The sequence below is a fragment of the Mesoplodon densirostris genome, chromosome 12 (assembly GCF_025265405.1).
Source record: "Mesoplodon densirostris isolate mMesDen1 chromosome 12, mMesDen1 primary haplotype, whole genome shotgun sequence".
NCBI lineage: Eukaryota > Metazoa > Chordata > Mammalia > Artiodactyla > Ziphiidae > Mesoplodon > Mesoplodon densirostris.
In genome coordinates this window covers 86,996,949-87,017,101 of record NC_082672.1, presented here as the reverse complement: position 1 = coordinate 87,017,101, position 20,153 = coordinate 86,996,949, and the positions used below count along the sequence as shown (strand labels likewise).

At 40.5% G+C, this 20,153-nt stretch overlaps 1 protein-coding gene across 7 annotated transcripts in view; it reads right to left on the bottom strand.

Moving 5' to 3' along the window:
• Positions 1-20,153, bottom strand: part of BCKDHB (branched chain keto acid dehydrogenase E1 subunit beta) — a 292,585-nt gene that overhangs the window by 240,331 nt on the left and 32,101 nt on the right. For all 7 annotated transcript variants that reach the window (XM_060115039.1, XM_060115043.1, XM_060115040.1 and 4 more), the window contains exons 4-5: positions 1,150-1,283; positions 774-929 (exon numbers count right to left, since the gene is read on the bottom strand). In XM_060115039.1, coding sequence (XP_059971022.1) covers positions 774-929; positions 1,150-1,283 — 290 coding nt within the window. The remainder of the gene's footprint in view (positions 1-773; positions 930-1,149; positions 1,284-20,153) is intronic.

Below are 20,153 nucleotides of genomic sequence, written 5' to 3'. Positions count from 1 at the left end.
TTATTAAAATTACTCCAGAATCAACTGTTAAGTGAGAAAGCCCCATTAGAAAGAAACCGAGGGCTTCCCTGGTGGCGCAGTGGTTGAGAGTCCGCCTGCCGATGCAGGGGACACGGGTTCATGCCCCGGTCCGGGAAGATCCCACGTGCTGCAGAGCGGCTGGGCCCGTGAGCCGTGGCCGCTGAGCCTGCGCGTCCGGAGCCTGTGCTCCGCAACGGGAGAGGCCACGGCAGTGAGAGGCCTGCATGCCGCAAAAAAAAAAAAAAAGAAAGAAAAAGAAACCGAGCTTTCTGCTCAAATGGAATTTGCAAGTAAGGCCTTTTTGCTGAACAAATCTGTGAAACGTGCCAAAGATTGATAGGAATGTATAACTTACTTTGTCAGTTTCATTTTTCATGTCTTGGTAATATATGTTATTTTGATAAATAAAGATGATTTCTATCACAAAAAAAAAAAACCAAAAAGAAAGAAAGAAGGAGAGCTTTGAAAGAGATGGAGGATAAACTATGTTCTCGGTTTTATTATTTGAAGTCTATGAAAGTCACATCGGGGTCAAGCCAGTGCTGCTTCAGGGAAAATATTCTATAAACCTGGATGTTGGCTGCTTAATCTAAATAAAATAAAAGCTCTCTTTCTTAAAAACAATTAAGTGCACATAAATTCCAAAAATCCTGATTGCTTATCTCTAGATAACCATATTAGTTAATATTAATCGAATGAACCAAAACAGAAACATCAAATGGAGAGCAAATAAAGTACATAAGTGAGAATACCTTGATTCCTGGGCAGTGGGCAAAAAAAGCTTCAGGACTCTGGGAATGGTAGAGAGCCCCATGGCCGACACAGCCCCAAGGGGACCGGATGGTGAGGCTTCCACAATTAAAAAGATCTCCAGAGCGATAGCGATACTTGGCGGCTTCATTAACAATCTGAGGGGGAAAGAGAGAAGGGACATGTCACAATGAGTCCCTTTTCCCATCCATTTTCATAAGCCATTTTATTTGATCTTTAAATACATGTCCATAACAAAATAGCTCAAAGGTAACAAAAAGTTCCTAAGATAGGGGTTGGGAGAGTGGAGATAATTCTTTAATACTTCACGGACTTCCCTTAGAAAGTCTCGATTATGGTAAAATGAAATCTTCTTACCTGATCAAAAGCAGGGAAAATATAATCTGCAAACTGAATTTCTGCAATGGCGGTAGCACCAGTGACTGCAATTCCAATTCCAAATCCAACAATTCCTTGTTCACACAATGGGGTATTAAAAACTCTATCTTTACCTACAAAAGAAATGAAAGTCATCTTAATGTGACAAAAGAGAGTAATGTAATGCACAATACAACTGAAAATTCACTGAGTTAATAATGGTGAGATAGAAGAAAAAAGCATAGAATATGTGGATGAAACAGAAAAGAAATAGTACGATGGTTGGTTTCAATGCAAACATAGTAATTATTTTAACTCTAAGTAATCTAAATACCCTAATTAAAAGAAAGATTGTAACACTGGGATACAAGAAACCAAAACCTAACTACTGAAAAAAAAAAAAAAACACCCAAACGATAAAGATAAATGTAAAGAAAAGGAAGGAAAAAACACACAATGGAAAGCCTAACCAAAAGAAGTTGATGTCACTACGTTAATAGCAGACAAAGTAGACTTTAAGAGAAAAGGCATTACCAGAGATAAAGAGGGAAAATCCATACTGTTAAAGGGTTCAATTCATAAGGAGGACATAATTCCAAATTTATAGTCATCTAATAACACAAGCTCCAAATAAACAGAAAAAATTAACAGAATTAAAAGGATAAATAGATGAAATTCCCAATATAGTAGGAGATTTTCATGTACCAGTCTCACTGACAGAAAAAGCATACCAAAATAAAAAGTTAAGGGCTTCCCTGGTGGCACAGTGGTTGAGAGTCCGCCTGCCGATGCAGGGGACATGGGTTCGTGCCCCAGTCCGGGAAGATCCCACAGGCTGCGCAGCAGCTGGGCCCATGAGCCATGGCCACTGAGCCTACGCATCCGGAGCCTGTGCTCCACAACGGGAGGCCACAACAGTGAGAGGCCCGTGTACCGCAAATAATAATAATAATAATAATAATAATAATAATCTGTTTCTTAAAAAAAATGAAAAGAAGAAAAGCAAGTATAAAATTTTTAAAAATCTGTTTCTATTTTCTCCCAAGCAGGTCATGATTGAGGGTAAGAGTACAAATAAAATGCACAATACTGATAACTTCCTTTACTTTAGAATGCAATTAACCTAACATAAAGTTCATACACATAGTATCCCAATGGGTGGATTAATACATACAGGGATTACACTGTGAGTTAAGACAGATCTGGGTTTAAGTGCTATCACCACAAGTTACTAAACTCCCTATGGCTCAGTTTCATATCTGTAACAGACCAATCATGATACTGAAAAAACAAAAATAATTCATACATGTATTCAAATGTTTACAAAGTACCTAATATTGTCTAGATGCTATTCTAGATGCAGAGGATACAGCAGCAAAGAAAACCAAAAAAAAAATCCTATCCTCATGGGACTTAGGTTCTGGTCAGGGAAAACAGACAATAAAAGAGTAAAATACATAGCGTATTAGATGATGACAAGAGCTGCAGAGAACAGTAACGCAGGGAGTAAGTGATCAGGGGAGAGGAAGTGGAACTCCTGTGGTTTTAAACAGGGAGATAGGGGAGGCGCTACTGAGAGGTGACATTTAAAGGAAGAGTTGAAGGAAGTGAGGAAATGTACCGTGAGTACATCCCAGGGCATCAGTGTTCTGGACAGAGGGACCAGCAAGTGCAAAAGTCCTGGGGTATAAATATGTTCAGCACTTCAGAGGAAAGGTACGAAGACCAGAGCGCCTGGTATGGAGTAAGAGAAACAGTGGTAAGAGATGAAGCTGAAGAGTTAAAAGGATGACCTGGGGCAGTGGCACAGGTCAGACGGGGCCTTGGGGGGGGGGGGGGTCACTGTAAACAGTCTGACTTTGTGAGAACGAGTGAGTCAGTAAGTAGGTGAGTGAGACAGGAAGCCATGGAGCAAAGTCACGCCATCCTCCAAGTTGCATTTCAGCAGGATCCCTCTGGCTGGTATTTGGTGAACAGCCTGTAAATAGGCAAACGTGGACACAGCAAGACTGATGACAGGATGCTGCAATCATCCCAGTAAGAGATGATGATATGGAACAGCAGAAAGGGTGTGAGCCTCCAGATATAGTCTAAAGATAGCGTCAGAAGGATTTACTGAGGAAAGGGACGTGGAGTATGAGTCAGAGGAACGCTAAGGATGATTCAGTGGCTTGTGGCTTGAGTAGCCTGAGGAGAGAGTTACCACTGCCCAAGGAAGGGAAAACTAGGAAGCATCATGTTGGGATGAGAAACCAGGAGCCCGGTTGTGGAGATGTTACATTTGAGACACCTTCAGACATTAAAGTAAAGCCACTCATTAGACTGTTGGATATATGAGTTGAAAGTCTTCAGCATGAAGATTGCACTAAAAAAAAATGTGATTGGATGAGATTCCCAAGTACATTTAAATGGGTACCTAGAGAAAGGAGAGACCCAGTGTTAAAAAGACATGAAAAATAATCAGCAAAGTTGAGAATGAAAAAAAGCCAGAGTTTGGAGGAAAAATAGTAGAACGTGCTGGCCTAGAAGTCAAATGAAGCAAGTGATTCTAAGACCAATCTGTTCCAGCTGAAAGTGAGATGAGGGCTGAGGATTTTCTAACCAGTGACCCAGACATAACAGTGTCTGCCAAGCAGGAGGGAGGGAGAAAACAAATGCCTAATTCAAGAGGGATGGGAGAAGAGAAACTGGAGACAAGAAATAATGACAATTACTTGGAGAAATTTAGCTGTAAAGGAAAGAAGAGAAAAGGAACAACAACTAGCTGGAGAGGAATATGGAATCAATAGAGGGATTATTTTAAGATGGAAGAAATAACAGGATATTTGCAGGCTGATAGAAATGATCAATAGAGAGGGGGAGGGCTTCCCTGGTGGCCTGCGTACCACACACACAAAAAAAAATAGAGAGGGGGACATTGATGATTGAGAAGATTAATGAAATGGAGAGAAGGAAGAACAATTGGAACCATGTGCTTGCGAAGATGACAGAGGCAGGGGTCTGGCATGGAGAGGTGACAAGAACCCTGACGTTCATTCAGAGTGCAGGAGGAAAGCATTTGCGGGCACTGATGCTGGTACACAGAAAGATGCAGGGGAAAGAGCCTGCCAAAGTTCTATGTTCACTGCATCTGTCTTCTTCGTAAAATGTGAAACTAGATTATTAGCTAAGAGTAAGGACAGGGGAGGCAGCGTTGAGAAAAGAGTGTATGAAATAGTCATCCGGGAAAATGGAAGAGTGAATGGAACAGGAACATGCAGCATGAGTGGGCTGTGGAGATCACTAGTCTTGAACAGAAAGTGAGGTCAGTTGGCAAGATGGCATGTTTTGTTCCAGCAATATTCAGCCCAGGATTTAGGATTTAGACAGAGATGGATTTAACTAGCATTGGATTTTGCCAAGCAAATCACGGCATGGAATTTAAACTGGGTATAAAGAGAAGAAAAGTCATCGGGGGAGTAAGAGTCAGTGAGAGGGTGGTGGGATTCGTGGATTTTAAGAATCAATAAGGTCAAAGGACTGTTGGAGTCAAAGCACTAGAGGCAGTGAGCTGGGCAGGTTCAAGGTAGACATCAGAGCTGGGGAGGCTTCCAACTGAGATGATGGTGGGACTGCAGTTACTAAAAGTTCTTCAATGACCAACAGCGTTGACTGGGTCAGAAAAGAATAAATAATACCTGAATTACTTCTTTCTGAATTTAAGACAACTGAGTACGATCAACATTTCAGATAAACTTATGGTTATTGATAATACAGATAATAAGAATAGGAGACATTCATTTGCAGCAACATGGATGAACCTAGAGATTATCATACTAAGTGAGGTAAGTCAGAAAGAGAAAGACAAATACCATATAATATCACTTATATGTGCAATCTAAACTAAGACACAAATGAACTCAACTACAAAACAGAAACAGACTCACAGATATAGAGAACAGACTGTGGTTGCCAAGTGGAGGGGGGGGTTGGATTAAGAATTTGGGGTTAGCAGCTACAAACTATTATATAGAGAATGGATAAACAACAAGGTCCTACTGTATAGCACAGGGAACTATATTCAATTTCCTGTAATAAACCATAATGGAAAAGAATATGAAAAAGAATATATATATACATGTAACGGAATCACTTTGACGTACACTAGAAGCCAACACAGCTTTGTAAATCAACTACACTTCAATTTAAAAAATAAAAAAATTTTTTAAATAAAAATAAAAGATATTCATACAAGATGCCACTTTCTTATATTTTGGTACCTTTCCTTAAGTTTTGGGCTAGTATCTTTGTGTAACTCCATGATCCCCTGAGTCAATAAAAATATGTGTAGAGTGCACAAGTGTAGATGGTTGATCATTTAAATAACTGACTCCAACTTCTCATTTGCTGACGATTAAGTATAAAGTCATACCACCACTTTCTAGCAGCTTTTCTTTTGTAAAGGGAACGTGATAAGAAGTTTGACACCACGGACAGTGTACTATCTGTTAAAGACATCATCCACTAAATGACGCCAAACATCACCAGCAGTTGACTTCTCTGGACAAAGAATCACAGGTGGTGGGCTTCCCTGGTGGCGCAGTGGTTGAGAGTCCGCCTGCCGATGCAGGGGACACGGGTTCGTGGCCCGGTCCGGGAAGATCCCACATGCCGCGGAGCGGCTGGGCCCGTGAGCCATGGCCGCTGAGCCTGCGCGTCCGGAGCCTGTGCTCCGCAACGGGAGAGGCTGCAACGGTGAGAGGCCCGCGTACCGCAAAAAAAAAAAAAAAGAATCACAGATGGGCAAACTGAATCCACCAGTGAACCCCGTTCCCTATGACAACATCTAGGCCACAACTGTGGACCAGAAACAGTAAAAAGAGTGCAAAGAAACAACACTTAGGAAAAAGCGGCAGCGTGGTTTAAGGTGACAACCAATTACCTCCTGGTAGGTTAAGAAAATTGAAGATCGCAGTATCTTCAATGCCTAGACATTTTTTGGAATGCATAGCTAGTTTTAAATTAGAGTTTTTCTTGTGAATAAAGTGGTCCTATAAGTTATTAAATCCACCTAGGGTAAAATTAAATTTTTCCCATTAAAAATTTCTGAAAAGGCAGCTCTAAAACTTCCCATCTCTATCTAAGGAACTAGGACTTCCTTAGGACACAAATCTGAATAGGTCAGAACATCCTTCCAGAAAAAAGATCAACTCCATCAGAGAAAGCGCTCAAGTCCCAGATTCCTTGAGCAGAAAGATAAACAAGGACGTAAACATTTGTGACTAAGATACAAAACACGGGAAATAAATGTCATTATAGACACAATTTTAACAGGACAGGTAATATATCCCAGTAATTTTAGTCACACACTTTCTGGAATATGTTGTGATATAAAGTTCGCTGGTGAAGAATTTAATAAAGATGAAAAGCATTTGTCTGAGGGTCAAATAAAGCAAAAATACAAAGTTAATCCAGTTCACTTCTATTCTTCAAATAAGAGGTAGAAAAGAACAGAACATTGCATTCATTAGATTAAACAGGCCAGATAGACATTTAGAAGATAAATACGCAAATAAATGTTTCTAAACATACTAGGTAAGACAAGCATACAAGTTATCTTCCAAACTGAAATATGTCTGGGAGTATTGAGATACCAAAAATAATTAACAGATGTTAGTTGATCAACAGGTCTAAACTGAGCAGTCCCAGGAAAACAGGATTGTCCTCAGTAAACCAAGACTTATTATTGGAGGTAAGGAATATTAACACTTAGGTGGAAAGTATATAAAGTGTATAAAGTAATAGGGGAAATATAAACCACCTTGGCCATAACTAATCTGCCATATGTTAGCGTACTAAATTTGGAGGCTCATGATCCATAACTAGAAAAACGAAAGAGTGAGTTGAATAGGCACTCCTACCATCAAGGTAGCGGTCATGGTCTACTGCCTGGGGTGGGCACTGATGCATGCAGCCCAGCTCCCCAGTCCATGAAGAACTTGCAGCCCCAGTTGCTGAGAGTGCTCTCAGCCTCAACTACACTGACCTCCAAGCTCGAGGTCATGCTTGGCGGCCAACATCCAATGATTAGTCAGTGTGAGAGTATAAAGGCCTGGTCATTTCAGCCCACCTACGGACAACTCAAAAGGGTCATTACGACTCCAGACATCCCACAGGTTGGCCAAGGCCATCCTTGGACCTGCATCACTCTGGACAGTCTGATTAACTAATCCTGTAAGTTAACAGTAAAATGGGAATATAGATGATTAATAATCAGCCCCTATCTTCTGATTAACCCTGCTTTCCCTGGAAAGCAGCACTATATTTATGGTTCCAGAAGATGCCAGTTCCAAGGCCTCCAGATTTAGTAAGTTTACCTCTACTTACAATGATCTTACAGTAACATTCTCCAAACTGTAGCCTCCAGGCAACAATAGCTAGAAAGTGCTATTTGTGAGTTTTGTTCTATAGATTCTACATTTATTATTCTGAATACTCCTAGGAAAGAGATCTGGGTTATTAAAATAGATAAGACAGAAAAATTAAAGAGGATAAAAATCAACCAGGAGCAAAAGTGTTTAGTAAATGTTTATTGAATGAATGGATCGATGACATGCAGAAGGTCCCACTGTAACCAGTGAGTCTACAGCTCTAGGTGCAGAACCAACAATGTCCAGATCCAGCAAAGCCCAAATCAGTTCCGAGGATTCAATGACCGGATTAGAATTTGTGAGCTCCTCTACTGAGAATACAGATTACATCTCACTCATCTTTGAACACTCAATAGTACCTAGCACAATGTCTTGAATTTAGTAGTCATTCGGTAGTTGTACTTGAATGAACAGGCTTAAAAGGCCCACCAAGCGTGGGCTGAAAAGGCACTTAGTCTATGACAATCAGGATGTAGTAACGTCCCACCAAGTCCTCAAAACATATAGATATGACAGCAAGGCAGATAGTAGTTTACTTGAAAATGTAGTAATACATACATGACATTTTTCATTTAAATAATGGGAAAATGTGACAGTGAAGAGAGACCATAGACTCACCCAGACATAAAGAGGAGAGCTATCTTCAATCATCTCTAGTGCCTTAAACAGTCCTTGACATACAACAATTTTAAAATATCTGTTCAACAGATGAATGAATGAAAAAACCAAATGACCAAAATAACATTAAAATAAGAAATGATAGCCAAAATCAGGGGAAATTATAAAATCATCTAATAGGAACTGAAATAGGAAACATCTGGTTGGGGTTAGCCACTATAATTATGATACAATAATGTTCAATATCATAGACCAGGACTTCTCAAACCAAGTATTAGATGGACAACTTTTTTTTCTCCCCCGGTATGCGGGCCTCTCACTGTTGTGGCCTCTCCCGTTGCGGAGCACAGGCTCCGGACGCGCAGGCTCAGCGGCCATGGCTCACGGGCCCAGCCGCTCCGCGGCACGTGGGATCTTCCCGGACCGGGGCACAAACCCGTGTCCCCTGCATCGGCAGGTGGACTCTCAACCACTGTGCCACCAGGGAAGCCCCTAGATGGACAACTTTTAAAGGAAAAATATACTCTGCATTCCTAATGTCAACTTAAATCAATTTTAATATATTTTAATTTATACAAAATTAAACTTGGCATTTATTACCCTGATAAAAAGATAAAGGCAAAGCAAACTTTTAAATATGAAAAAAAATACTGCGTAACCAATTAAATTCAAGTTAACAGCAAAAATGGAGTATAACAAATAATGGTTTTCTGCTGTAGCAATGTAGCTTCAGATAGGATTCTATCTATAATCGTTCCGATTTTTTTTACTTAATCATTCTAATGAAAAAAAATGCCTTTTCACTTAAATTCACTGTACAAAATAGCATACGTAACCTCATGGCTTTCTTTGACAATTGAGGATAATCAGACCTCATACTAAAAAAATATCCACAGCGTTCCTTGAATGCTAATTTTAAGGAAGTTACTTCCAAATAAAGTTGGTATCACAACCATGTTGAAATCCTCATTAAATGCGTATCTATTCAATTATTGCTGGAATCAGGTATAGAAAATTCTTCAGTGTATACTTACGGATATACTGACTATTAATGAATGGTTGAAAGTTAAATGGAATCTATTAAATTCATCTGTCTGTAACTTGAACATGTTATTGCTATAATGTTGGTTCCTCTGGGTATGGCATGCAGGGGTGCTATTAGAACAGTTTGTTATTTGAAGTTCAGTGAATGCTTCATATACTTCAGACACTGTGAAGTAGCTGGCCTTCACACAGCACAAACACCAATTTATCACACGGCAATATTTGATTACATGGCAAGTGATCCAGATGATATGCTTATATTATTTTTTAAAGATTATCACTGATATTAAAACCCTCAAATTTTAAACCTCATTGAAAATGTGAAAACTCCCAGAATAGTTAGCTCACACAAGTTAGAGAAAAAATATCCTAGGAAGGGTCTTCCCTGGTGGTCCAGTGGTAAAGAATCTACCTTACAGTGCAGGGGATGCGGATTTGATCCCTGGTCAGGGAACTAAGATCCCACATGCCGTGGGGCAGCTGGGACCACGTACCACGACTACTGAGTTTGCACGCCTCAACTAGAGCCCACCTGCCGCAAACTACACGTGCTGGAACCCACGCACCACAACTGCAGAGGCCATGTGCCCTGGAGCCTGTCCACCACAACTAGAGAGAGAAAACCCACATGCTGCAACTAGAGAGAAGCCCGCACACCACGACGAAGAGGCAGCGTGCCTCAGCGAAGATCCCCCATGTGCCGCAACTAAGACCCGATGCAGCCAAAAATAAAAATAAAATAGATAAATAAATAATTTTAAAATCTTAAAAAAAAAATCTTAGGAAAATATCAAATAAAATAATTCCACTGTTCAATTTTAGAAGAAAAATTCTACTTAGGAATACATTGAAAACAAAAAGGTTTTTAAAATAAATTACCCAAGGAGAGTACGGCAATTGTTTAGAAGCACTATCATTAGAAAAAAAACTTATCATGGGGTAAGTTAATCTTTAATTTAGAAATCTTCATTTAAATGGAAGGGCATATAGAAACACTCCTATTATCTCCTGGAGGGAAAAAGTTCAAAGTTATACCTATAAGGGATTCCACAGGGGGAAAATATGTCCTTTAAATCAAAAGGGAAAACTAGATAGAGAATCTATGAAATAACTTAAGGATCATGTAAAAATTATGGTTGGGTATGAAAGGACAGCAAGCAGAAAAACAAATTACAGAAGCACAAAATCCTAGTACTACTGAAGACCTTCCCACCAGCCCCACATCTTCAAATAAGGAAACTGAGCTTTGATTTGAGTGTGGCCTTGTTTCCTTTATCAAGACTTGCTCCATTCTATTGGAGAAGTTTCTTTTCTAAATTGGCTACTGCAAACTACTCAACTCAACAATGCTAAAATATATCAAATTAGACCTTAATTATCTGGCACCACAGTCACGGATGCAAAATAATTCTGAACATTTAATCTGAATGTAAAAATTCTTTATGAACAGTGTCCTGAAATTCCCTCAAATGTTTCTCCAAAAACTAAAGCAAATAAGATGGTTGGTTTAAGCCTTCACAGTACGTAATCTACTTACCAACAACAAAGTAACATTAAAAGCATCTTTAAAACAGTGATTTTAAAAATGGTCAAGAAAACATTTGAGAATTTCCTTAAAAAAACTTTTAAAAGAGGTGCTTCAGGGACTTCCCTGGCAGTCCAGTGGTTAAGACTTAGCCTTCCAATGCAGGAGGCGAGGGTTCGATCCCTGGTCGGGGAGGTAAGATCCCACATGCCTCTCCACCAAAAAACCAAAACATAAAACAGAAGCAATATTGTAACTAATTCAATAAAGACTTTAAAAATGGTTCACATCAAAAAAATCTTTTAAAAAAAAAAGAAGTGCTTCAAACTCTGATTCAATAATTAATTGCACTGCAATATAGTACTATTACTCTGCATAAATGTATACATGTTTCTATCCAGAAAAGGCAGTATAAAATCTCCAAACTTGTGCATAAAACTAAAAGGTTACTAATAGTAAAGTGTCAAGTAGTCTTTACATCATCCATCTTATAGGAAAAGGGGTGGAGAGAAAGGGAAGCTATTAGATATAAGGGAAATTTCAGGTAAAGTCCTCACATCAGTTCAGATTCAACCAAGTATCTCCAAATCACTATGTCAACTTCACAGTTCACATGATCATAATTATGATAGTTATTCAAAAAAATTAAGTTCAATATTTCCTGCTTGCTACACTCTTAGAAGTTGGGCATAAATTTTAAAGAGTTTTTTTTTACTTTTAATGAATTATAAAGAAATCTTAAAGGGTAAAATAAAATTATTTGGGGACTTAGAAGTTGGATCTTCTTTTGTTTGCCAAGAAATGCAATTACTCTTAGCAATTATCAGATTGGAGGTTACTAAAAATATGGAACATTGGAATGAAATGTTAAGATAAACCATAATGGAAAAGAATATTTTAAAAAAGAATATATATATATGTGTGTGTAACAATCACTTTGCTGTACAGCAGTAATTAACACAACATTGTAAATCAACTATACTTCAATTAAAAAAAATTTTTTAAAGATGAACGAGGTGCTCAATTTGTTGCAAGTTAGATAAGATCTTTAACAAATAAGTTGTATCCTAAGACGTAGGATAAACTGAGGATATATTAAGAGAGTGAGATATCTCAAGTATACCTTTCTTTTTTTTTTAACATCTTTGTTGGAGTATAATTGCTTTACAATGGTGTGTTTCTGCTGTATAACAAAGTGAATCAACTATACCTATACTTATATCCCCATATACCCTCCCTCTTGCGTCTCCCCCCCACCCTCCCTTTCTCACCCCTCTAAGCTTATTAGATGGATGTAGCAAGAAATAATATCAAGCCCTGCATCCTTCTGACACCATCAGAGCTTTAACTCTGACCCAGTGAAAAATATTGTTTGATATAATGTTTTTTACCCAGTGGAATAAATATTTACCCAATATGTACCTGACCATATACAAGGCACTGTAATTGGATGCTACAAATGACAGAGATAATATACCATTTAAACAATGTTACACTTTTAAATATTCCAACAACTTACAATGTAATAAGGAGATAAGTCAAATATAAATAACTATGATACAAGAAAGTGATGTAAAAATAAAATGCTATTAGACGAGGGGGAAGGAGAGATTCTTTCAGGCTTGGAGGAATTACACAAAGTTTCATGAAGGAGAACACACTGGACCCTGAAAAAATGGGCAGAATTTCAATAGGCACAGATAGAAGAAGGAACAGGGTGAGCAAAGGCACAGAGGCAAGAAATAAAGTGCAAATTCAGAGTTGGGAAGTGAATCAAGGCAGCTGAAGTACAAATGGGTTAGAAAGAGTAGTGGGAGATAAAGATGGGAAGTCTGGGGTATATAGACTAGTTAGCATGATGGTTAAAACTGTGGACTCCAAGTCAGAACTCATGGGTTTAGATGTGGTTCCACCACTTTCCATCTGTGTGATCTTGGATTGGGCTTCAGTTTCTTCATTCATAAAATTAGGATAAAAATAACCAACCTGGACTTCCCTGGTGGTGCAGTGGTTAAGAATCTGCCTGTCAATGCAGTGGACCAGGGTTCGATGCCTGGTCCGGGAAGATCCCACATGCCACAAAGCAACTAAGCCGATGCGCCACAACTACTGAGCCTGTGCTCTAGAGCCTGCGAGCCACAACTACTGAGCCTGCAAGCCACAACTACTAAGCCCGCGTGCCACAACTACTGAAGCCCACGCATCCTAGAGACCGCACGCCGCAACTACTGAGTCCATGCGCCGCAACTCCTGAAGCCCGTGCGCTCTAGGGCCCACATGCCGCAACTACTGAGCCCGTGTGCTGCAACTATTGAAGCCCACACGCCTAGAGCCCGTGCTCTGCAACAGGAGAAGCCACCAAAATGAGAAGCCCACGCACCGCAATGAAGAGTAGCGCCCGCTCACCGCAAATAGAGAAAGCCCGCAGACAACAACGAAGACCCAACGCAGCCAAAAGAGTAAATAAAATTATTTAAAAAAAAAAAACATAACTAACCTGCCTACCAACCAGGATCAAATAAGGCATATATAAGTGCTTTGCAAATCATAAGGTATTATAAGAATGTAAAGTGTTATCAGGATAGTGGTAATGAAAATAAAATGAAGAAAGGGTTTGAGCGACACTACAGAATCAAAGGGATTTAAGTGCTGTTAGTTGAGAAGCCCTGAGGGTTGGCACTGAGTGGTACTGGGGACCATAAGCAGTCTTCAGGGCCCTCGACCATCTGGAGGAGCCCACGCAGCGCAGCAGCCCAGCTAGCAGATGTCAAGGGCAGGTTGAGTCACTCCACAATGAGTACTCTCTCCACCTGGGGTGAAGGCTGGTGGGAGGAGAGGGAAGCAAGGTCAGTCATGGTGGCCGGGTCGTGACAAGCAATTCTCAACAATGAACCAAAATCTTGTTGCGTTAGTAGGACCACGGACAGGCACAGCAGGAGGCCAGCACACACCTTCATCCAAAGATCGAGGTTTACCACTGGGTGGAGGAGGGCTACACATGCCCAGCCACTGCTAACCTTCCATAAGAGACAGCCCAGGAGTACAGATGGTCACTAGACCTGTCGTGGTGATCGTCGCATAACGCATGCAAATGTCAAATCGCTATGTAGTACAACTGAAACTAACATAATATCGTATTATATCAACAATATTTCAATTAAAAAATAACAGCAACAACACAAAAGATATCCCAGGAGTGAGAATGAAGGGCTGACAATCAAGGGCCACTCCTGCATTGAGGAACAAATGCTCTACGGCTGCAGCTGCGTATGTGCAGAGGCCTGGAGATGGTGCAGGGCAGGGACTGAGCCCGAGGGGCCCACAGCCTTCCAACGCGCTGCTTGGGAACGAGGGCCAGTTGATTCTAACAGATGGGGCAGTGCTATTAAAGCAGACCTCCACTTGGAAGCCGTGGCTCCACACCACCCCACGGACGGGATGTGAGCAAACCGATGTCTGGTCCTGAACGATGGGCTGTTCACCAGGCATCTGAGTAAGACCCTTACACACAATGATCCACAAAGGTAACTGTATGACCCTGGCAGAACGGGACCAGCTCAGCACCGCAGAGCCCCGGGCATCTGCAGGAATCGCCCAGCACTGACTCTGATGGGGGCTACAGGCCCACAGGAGACCAAGTATAACTAGTAATATATCAACCACTGGTATTTTAACACTTGTGCATAAGCTGAAATTTTGTTTCTGGGCATGATCAATGCGAGTTAAGGAGACAGAATTCCCACTTACAAAATCACCTTGTCTTATACAAAACTGAATTTAAACAAATGTAATCTGAATGCTTGGGTTTTAGGGGATATGTACTATACAACTATCTAAGTTTAAGTAAGACTGTCCTTTCAGTGACACTTGGAAAGAAAAACACAAAAACTCATTTCAGTCAAACTGATATTTTACTATGTCTCAAAAGAAGAACCACAGTTTCATCATGTAAGAAAGAAGATGACCTATTTGGTTCTACCTTTTATTATAATCAAATCGACACATTTACTGATGAAACTATACAAATTTATTAAGTGAAGCTACTTAAAAGTTATTGAGAGTCTAGAGTGTTATTTAGAGAAATACACACTAAAAACGTTTTTTCACATAAACATACACATAGCCGATGCTGGAATAAACAGATTCTAATGAATGAATATAATAAGTATTTCGGAATAAACCTGTGATGACTTCACTGCGCTTGAATACAACTAAAGCTGTTTTTCCAGATCGTCAAAAGAAATATTTACATCATCCTTGTGATACCAGCTGGAATTTCAGGGCAAGCCATCTAAAAAAAATTTTTTTTAATCTTCTTGCATTTATATGGAAATGAGATGTTTCCTAAAACATATCCATACCCAGCACCTACGTCAACACCAGAGCTCAAAGCACACAAATTCCTCCAGCTGATTCCTGCCTAGAACGGCACACAGCACGCGACATCATCCATGTGCGTCATTCACCGGGGAGGACATTACCGAGCTTTCAATTTCAATTAACCTGCCTTGCTTTATAAATAGCCTAAAGGTCCCTATCTAAATAGGTTGGTGCCCTTTTCTCAGAAGCAAAGGGAACAGCATGACAAAGAAGCACAAAATAATAAATGAACTTTCCCCTTTGTAAATAGGAGAAAGTCGACATTAAACCAATTCTAAGTCCGAACTGAAGAGCTATTAATAAAATAAAGCTCAAGAGAATGAAGGACCAGTTTTAACCAGAAAATAAACGACATTCACTAACTCTATCAGCTCTTTTTAAAGTATCTGTGAGTCACAGGGCTAGAGAAATAATTCAAGGTCCACATACACGCAGAGCTAAACACAGATCCCATAATTACAATCCTTAATACGGTCTCCAAAATAATATAGTTTAAAAGTCCCAGATGATTGATGTTCAGCCAGAAAGAAGTTAGTTTTGAAGATTCAATGATATCACTCTCTTCTAAATCTGAAATGTTTAATAATTTTTATAACCCATAGCGTTATCATTTCTTTTGCTAGCTCTATTTTTTCCTGTAAAATAAATGATTATGAAGAAAACCTGCACATCACTTCTACAATCTAAGTACTTGTGTACAGCACTTTTCTAGTTCATACTTCAACGATAAAAAAGCAGAATCAGTAAACATCAGTGGAATGTATCAAAAAGTAGAAAATAACTGGTATAGATCATTAAGCAGAGTAGTGAACCCATGAATCCATCTCATAACCACTGTGTGGGAAAACACAGATGTTGACCATCTTGATCTCAGGTAAAACAGACATTCGTGTATATGTGCCACACATATACGTACACACGTGTCATCCGGGCAATACTTTATAAGCTTGCCATAGTGACATCCCACATGCAGTCAGAGTAGTGGCCGGCTCACTGAAATATCTAGGACACAATCAAACACTAAGAATTAAGTTAAATAAGAAAGATTTCTGACTGAAAAGAGACCTGGCAAAGTTGACAGACGTCCTTAAAGAGGTCCCTAAGCCGTCACTCACAGCAGCTTTAAAAAAGAATCCCATCGGGGCCTCCCTGGTGGCGCAAGTGGTTGAGAGTCCGCCTCCCGATGCAGGGGATACGGGTTCGTGCCCCGGTCTGGGAGGATCCCATATGCCGCGGAGTGGCTGGGCCCGTGAGCCATGGCCGCTGAGCCTGCGCGTCCGGAGCCTGTGCGTCCGGAGCCTGTGCTCCGCAACGGGGGAGGCCGCAACAGTGAGAGGCCCGCATACCGCAAAAAAAAAAAAAAAAAAAAAAGAATCCCATCAGAAGTCTTTCCTGATATGTAATACTTTTTTTAAAAATTTTAATTAATTAATTTTTATTTTTTGGCTGTGTTGGGTCTTCGTTTCCGTGCGAGGGCTTTCTCTAGTTGCGGCAAGCGGGGGCCACTCTTCATCGCGGTGTGCGGGCCTCTCACTGTTGCGGCCTCTCTTGTTGCGGAGCACAGGCTCCAGACGCGCAGGCTCAGCAGTTGTGGCTCACGGGCCTCGTTGCTCCGTGGCATGTGGGATCCTCCCGGACCAGGGCTCGAACCCGTGTCCCCTGCATCGGCAGGCAGATTCTCAACCACTGCGCCACCAGGGTAGCACTGTAATACTCTTGCTGTGGCAGTTCAGTGAATCATCACTTTATCTGCGCTAAGTCATGACAACCGGCTGCCCACGCCTCCAGTCATTGGACCAATTTCCATGCTTAGATTATCATACTAAGTGAAGTAAGTCAGACAGAGAAAGACAAATACCATATATCATTTATATGTGGAATCTAAAATATGACACAAATGAACTTATCTACAAAACAGAAGATGAACTGTAAATATAAGTAAAACATGGGACAGAGTAACTCAAAGGATATGAGTTACCGATGCAGTGCTAGATGGAAACAGACAGAGAAATTACTTCTAGGTGGTAAAGGCTGAGGAACAGGAGCTGGGCGGGGCGGGTACAGGTCAGATTTGAAGCAAAGGAGGAGTTTCTGAGGGGCAGAAACAGCATCACACAGGCAGAGAGGCAACTGGGAGCAGTGTGGATGCAGCCAGTAGTATGGGGGGAAAAACTAAAGTTGGGAAGAAAATTCAAAGCCAGACCATTTATGATCTTAAACACAAGCTAAGGAAACTGGCTTTTACCATTCAACATGGGGAAGATTTTAAGCAAAACAGTATTGTGATCAGAGCTGTATTCTGGAAAAGCTCATCTCACAGATGTATATAACACGAACTAGAGGAGGGGGAAGAGAGTTAGAACAGACTCATGACAAAGATTATAATCACTCAGATCAGAAGTAAGGAGGGCATATAAAAAAGAAGGAAATCAGGCCATTTGCAGCAGCATGGATGGATCTAGAGATTATCATACTAAGTGAAGTAAGTCAGACAGAGAAAGACAAATACCATATATCACTTATATGTGGAATCTAAAATATGACACAAATGAACTTATCTACGAAGCAGAAACAGACTCACAGACATAGAGAACAGACTTACGGTTGCCAAGGGAGAGGGTGGGGATGGGAGGGATGGGCTGGGAGTTTGGGATGAGCAGATGCAAACTATTATATAGAGAACGGATAAACAACGAGGCCCTACTGTATAGCACAGGGAACTACATTCAGTATCCTGTGATAAACTATAATGGAAAAGAATATAAAAAAGAATGTGTATTTTTATATAACTGAATCACCTTGTTGTATGCCAGAAACTAACACATGATAAGTCAACTATACTTCAATTTAAAATTTTTTTTAAAAAAAAGAAGTAAGGAGGGAGTGAACTCTGCCAATCACAGTAGGAACAGTAGTGAGAGAAACCCCAAGATAGAACCGTCAGAACTTGATAGCTCTGAAGTTTTCAATCTGGCTTGTTTCGAGAATCCATAAGCAGGATCCAAGAGGCAGCTTGAAAGTCACCATACATAATGAAATGAAAGGGAAATAGTTGCTCCCTGATTTAAAACCAATATGCATACATTCAGAAGGATGAGTTTCACTTGAAATAAACTGGATTAATACTTTTTAAATGGCAGATCCATTTTTAAACAAAAGGTCAGGGGAAAGCCAGAAAGTATCACAATGTGTAACACGATGAAGCCTTTAGTTTGGTCCAAACCAGCTGGCCAGCTAAAACAAGCAGTGGTACAGAGTACAATCCAATGTTTCAGAATTAAAGAAATCTATATTCTACACGCTCTTACAGGATAATCATACCTCCTCAAAGCTTTAGTCATCGAATCTATTTCTTACCTCACTTTTCCATGAAAATTGCTTTTATTTTTTTAGGTCACAAGTCACCGATGGCCTTCTGGTTGCATACCCAATGGAAACTTTGCAGTCAGTATTTCAATACTTAACCCCTGACCCTCTAAATCCTTTACTCTCCATCTGCCTCTACCTGCAAAGAATCACAAGTCCTATCAAGTGTCCCTGATTAATTCTTCACTGACCCCTTCCTGACTCCATCTTTCCTCCACTGCCACGGTTTAGGCTCTCATTACCCCTCAGATAGACGCAGTGGTTCTCGAACTGTGGTCCTCAGGCCAGAAGCAGCAGCATCTGGAAGCTCACTAGAAGTAAAATTGCTTGGGCCCCACCTGAGAACTACTGAATCAGAAACTCTGGGGACAGCAGCTGGTAACCTGTGATGGGGCAAGCCTTCCAGGTGACTCTGATGTGTACTAAAATTTAAGAACCTCTGTAATCAACAATCATCCCACTCCTGGTCTCCCTGCCTTTAGTCTCCCAGCTCCCCAAGGCTGTGGCCACAGTTAGGTCCTAAATGACCAATTTGATTATGTCATTTACCAGCTTCTACAACAGGATTCAAAATATGTGAACCCTTTTTAAACAAAAAATAGACTTCAAATGTTAACTTAAATTTGCATTCTATTGAATTTGTATACACATGGAAGTTTCATAAAACTAGCAATCTCCCTTCTACTTCTCAAGTATAGATATTAGAATAATTTCTTTCACAGAGAACACAAAACCAGTACATTCAACAACATTAATCTGAAATCAAATTTTCCTGAAGCTTTATGACAATGTCAACTTTCTTCACGGGAAGATGAGGTCTCAGGCCTGGTTCTTCAAGGTTCTGGAACCTTGAAGAAGTGACTTAACCTCTCCAGGCCTCAGTGTCTACATCTGCAAAATGGGATAATAGCAGAACGAATTTCACAGCATCGTGAGGACTAAGTGAACTAATACATATAAAGTTCCTAGAACAGGGTTAGGCACATAGAAAACATAGGTTAAGAGTTTGTAGCTACTGTTATCACCATCGTCATTATCCTTACTAATAATATTAAACTTACAGAGCAAAGACCTGTATGTATAGGCAGAGTACTGACCACAGGTTATTCCCCAATATTCATTCTCTCTTTCTTCTACAGTAACAGAACCCCGGAGTTTTAGCCAAGCACATATCCACACACCTTAAAGACTACACTTCCCAGCCTCCCTACATCTAGCTGGTCAACATCTACCCTCTCCACGGAGCATTAGCCTCCAGGATTCCGCCGGGTGGTGAAGGGATGCTGGAGACCTGAGGGCTTCTTTAAAAGAGTTTCCACCAATTCTCCTTATTCTGGGGCACCACCTCCCTTCACTCTTATTCCCAGAGGTGTTGATGTTGCCAATTCCCGAGCCTTTGCGTCACTCTGTGACGTAAGCGAGGCTGGTTCTTAGCTGCCCCGCTGCCCCTTCCGGATTCTGTTTTTCCAAGCTTATTACACCCTTGACCTTCCAGCTTCCAACACTTTGTTCATGTGGTCGTCTCCAATCCCATTCTCCCCATCCTTACGGATTTAGGCCTTTATAAAAGAAGATCTTAGACATTTTAGTGGGAGTTCGAAAGGAAACAAATATCGCTACCTGCGTCCAATTGTCTCTTTTTCCAGAGGTCTCAGCCACCA